This window comes from Palaemon carinicauda, chromosome 42 (genome assembly GCF_036898095.1).
Source record: "Palaemon carinicauda isolate YSFRI2023 chromosome 42, ASM3689809v2, whole genome shotgun sequence".
NCBI classification, from domain to species: Eukaryota; Metazoa; Arthropoda; class Malacostraca; order Decapoda; family Palaemonidae; genus Palaemon; species Palaemon carinicauda.
In genome coordinates, this window is record NC_090766.1 from 9232228 (window position 1) to 9236476 (window position 4249).

The 4249-nt window shown below is 34.8% G+C and overlaps 1 protein-coding gene across 2 annotated transcripts in view; it reads right to left on the minus strand.

Moving 5' to 3' along the window:
• Nucleotides 1–3417: 3417 nt before the first annotated feature.
• The window catches only part of LOC137633355 (uncharacterized), a 12240-nt gene continuing 11408 nt past the window's right edge, over nt 3418–4249 (minus strand). For both annotated transcript variants that reach the window (XM_068365609.1, XM_068365608.1), the window contains exon 4: nt 3418–3669. In XM_068365609.1, the coding sequence (XP_068221710.1) occupies nt 3531–3669 (139 nt within the window). In that variant the 3' untranslated portion in view covers nt 3418–3530. The remainder of the gene's footprint in view (nt 3670–4249) is intronic.

The window sequence follows — 4249 nt, forward strand, 5'->3', positions numbered from 1 at the left end:
CCTGTTCAGGCAACAAATAAGAAATATTGTATATTTATTAAGTATACTTCTTGGACAAAACTCTTTGCTTTCCCAATTCCAAACTACAAGAAAGATGGTGGAGAGAAACTCCAAACGTTTTCAAATGGGGAAACAAAGAGAATGATTTCAAACGAAACAAACACAAATTTTGATAACCATCGATCGGATGATACTCACAAATATATAATTACCTTAAATATAAATAAACTAAATTGTCTTATGGCCAACATCATTTTTGGTTTGCATTTCTGGAGAAAAAAGTTTATATAATTTGACATCATATTTTAATGGAGCACTCGCACTGGGGTTTTGTGGGAGGGTATGTCTGGGTAGTATATATATAAAAATACACACACACATTATATATATATATATATATATATATATATATATATATATATTTGTGCGTTTAGATGTACACACACTCACAAACATTAATTGTAGGCCTATGTACATTTATTTTATTTCTGTATCCACTGACTGGCAGTCACAGGGTTTTACATGTGTCCCTTTCAGAATTCAAAATAACATAACATAACAATACAAACTGATTACAACACTTTTATACCTAGAATATTACGTAATAAGATCAATCTAAGTTACAGAGAGTTAAGTTCATTGGTGGGATGTCATCATTACAAACACAATTGTCAAAAATCACAATAGTATTACATAATGATATTAAAATTTTGTACAAATACTCTTACAAGGTTAATTCCAATATAGTTAATTAATGGTTACAAAAAGTCATCATCTTAGAAACTTAATATGTTCTAAGAAGCTGTTTGCTAAGCGGGGTTGACGCGGTCGAACTGTTCGTCGAACCGGGTCTCGAACCTGCTTGTCAAACGGTTCGAAGAGATGGAGTCAGTCGCAAATGCATAAGGTTTGTGGACAAGGAAGCCCCGCCCACAAAAGTCAGGCTAGATCTGACGTTCTTCGAACTGTTCGACAAACAAATACCCCGTTCACACGCTCGAACATCACTACAAACACTTGTCCGTCGAACCGCGTTTGACGATCAGTTCGACCATGTAAACCCCTCTTGTTTGGAAGTCAAATTGTTTGTAGGTTAAATTTTGTTACATTTTGGCCTGCGCTACGCTTAACCTAACTCACACGCCAATGGTTTTTAGCTGCGAAAGTTAACAAATTGTCCTGTTTTGTATTGCAAATATCGTCTTCCTTACGGAATTAAATTATACAATATGGTTTTATTACAGTAGATTATTTCATTATGAAATATCTGAAATTTATGATTTCAGTTGAATATGTGTTTGTATCTCCGGATGTTTGAAAGCTGAGGATCTTCTGTACAAGAACAAATACTTAATTCCTTTTTCAAACTAGAGGAATTGTTTACCTATTATCGATACTAAAAAACGAATAGTTTGTGTTGTTAATATTTAGGAATTACCAAACAAATGGGATATAAAAATATTCAGAATAGAAAACTTTTTTGTCTATTACCAATCCTAAAAATACTAATAATTTGTGTTTTAAATATTAAGGGCTTACCAAACAAATGGGATATAAAAATATTTAGAATAGAAAAATTGTTTGTCTATTATCAATCCTAAAAATACTAATAATTTGTGTTTTTAATATTTAGGAATACCTAATGAATAGGATATAAAAAAATAATTTTTTACCTTTCTTATATTCTTTTCCCCAATTATTGAGCTTCATGTTACTATAAGAGATCTACTGTTAATATTCTCGTCTTCCAAATTACTAACGAGTTTATTAATAACATTGTTTATATTACCAATTACAGGAGACTTTTAATCTTGCAATTTTCACATTTCTGTTTCTCTCACAATTTGGTGCAGTAGCTTAATTACTTGCACCAATCTTCACTCTACTTTACATCTCGAGTCCTGGATATTGTATTATTATTTATATCCCTTTATTTTTTCTTCAGCAAGGCCTTCATATCATGTTTAAGATACAACGGAAATTACAAATGAATAAAAGGAACGTGGAGCACAGCGTTTGTATAATTTTTCATTAAATAAATTGATCGAAAAAGGAGACATGGTTGAATGCTGAGTACACCTGTTAACCTACATCAGTTATTGGTAATTCTTAATTTATTTTCATTACAAATCTGGTCCAAAATTCGTTACATTTCAATATAAATTTTGAAGGCAATGTAAGGTGACTTTTGATGTTTTTATTTACTTAAAACTCTCCATTTTGGACTGGTAACAGACTATGAAAATGGTAGTTAGCCTGCATAAAATTATACAAAAGCTACGATTGAAAGAGTTTATTTAACTCGACATGTTGTACTCTTTTTTCACCTTGCTTTCCATCATTAACAACTTAACTTTTTGCCAGTTTTCACTACTTATTTCAGAACAAATCCAGTGGGCCAGCCCCTATGAAAAGTCCAGGAATAAGACTTGGTGAATTGGTTAATTCCCTGTATAATACAAATGCATATAAAAAAATAGCAAAATTCCCTGAATCTATGTCCCATAGGGACCAATAAGCATCTGCGCACACCTATCGCCCTGCCCCGAGCATGCGCAGATTGTACTTAGATTCAGGTCTTTCTTTTGCAGATGAGTTCATACCGGAGGTACACGGGGAGAAGAAGATTCTATAACAAAAAGTTAGGATTCATAATTTTGTTCTATATCCATTTTGGGTACAAAAAACACATCATCACTGTTCGCAAACTGAAGTCTGTGGTTAGGAAAGTATTTCTATTCACAAGTTTGTTTCCTCTGTATGTGGAAACACTGAGCCTTCTGAAATTCATGTTACAAACATCTTTGATTTCAGCCAGAAAAAGTCATCTGTGGTGGTTTTCCTTGAATTCACTTTCATCCAAGTCTTTATAAATGAGATCAAAACTTGTTCCTCGAGAGGAAAGCCACATTTATGGGTAATGTGTGGAGGAGGACGGGTGTGTGAGGAGGGTACTCTTTTGATAACATCACATCAAATGATACCAAAGCTACACTCATGACATAGTTGGACTGAGCCACATAGTTCTCATATTTGAGATTATTTGTAAATCAGTTGAAAGTCTAAAATTAGGTAAATGCTTCTGGATTGAATAATTGGACGGAATCGTTCAGTCTATTAAGAGGTCGTCTGAAATGACAATTATTTGAAGAAAAATATAATCCCTCGCAAAACTCGTTTCTAAAACGGAGCAACTCAAAACGCCACATTTCTCTCCCTGTTCGCTGCTACAGACATGAAGTAACTCGGGGTAATTATGTGTTTTTCAGACGGAACTATAGCACTTCTTATGACAACACTTACCAATCACCGAAATAAATACGGAGCTATCTTAACACATATCCTTTAGATTCTAATCGATGCTCTGACTCAAACCAGGTCATCCTTGAAAAGAAATCACCTTCTGGATTTTATAAGAAGACTTCTGATTTCTTATTTTAGCCCTGGGGATGAAAAGATACGTTCCATATTCGAAATGGGGGTTACACGAGATCTCTCTTCTGTGTCTGTAGGAAGGCTATAATGCAGCGTTACAGCTCGTCCTTAGGAGGTGTAAGACGAGCTGGAGTTAGCGTCACCACGCTAGAGGCCGACGTCGCGGCATACTCCTCCTTGGAGTCCCGCTTTGAACCAGGGTCAGGGTCTACCAACGTGATCTTCGATTTGATCCTGAAAAGAGCAAGAAGAAATGGTTTTACTTATGGAAATGTAGGAGTTATACATTACTGTATAAAGTTACAAATGATCCCTACGCCTAACATATAAATCTACTTGGCTTCTGTTATCCGTTTTACTCTTAAAATAAACACCCCTACACAGTATCCCACCTAACAATAGTTGCAAAAATGTTTTGGTCCATAAGAAGTGAGGTAGATAGATTATTTTTCAGATGGAAAGTCGTGAGTTGCGACTTACCAATAGAATGAATTATTGCTCAATTTTGGTCTGACTGTGTTTACAAATGGCTTGGTATGCTTATTAGAATGAATTATTGCTCAATTTAGGTCTGACTGTGTTTACAAATGGCTTGGTATGCTTATGGTTTTGGATAGTTCTGCTAATTTTATGTTCCCCTCTTGGATTTTATTCTCCTGAGCCTGCCGTCCCTTCGGGTACCTTTGGCAAACACCCTCCTAGCAGGTAGCTTGTAAGCACCAGCTCATCCTGGGTGATTCTTCCTTACGGAAATGACCACAAAGGATTACTTTGTCATTTTCACAAACTTTATTCTATTCAAATTATAATCAAG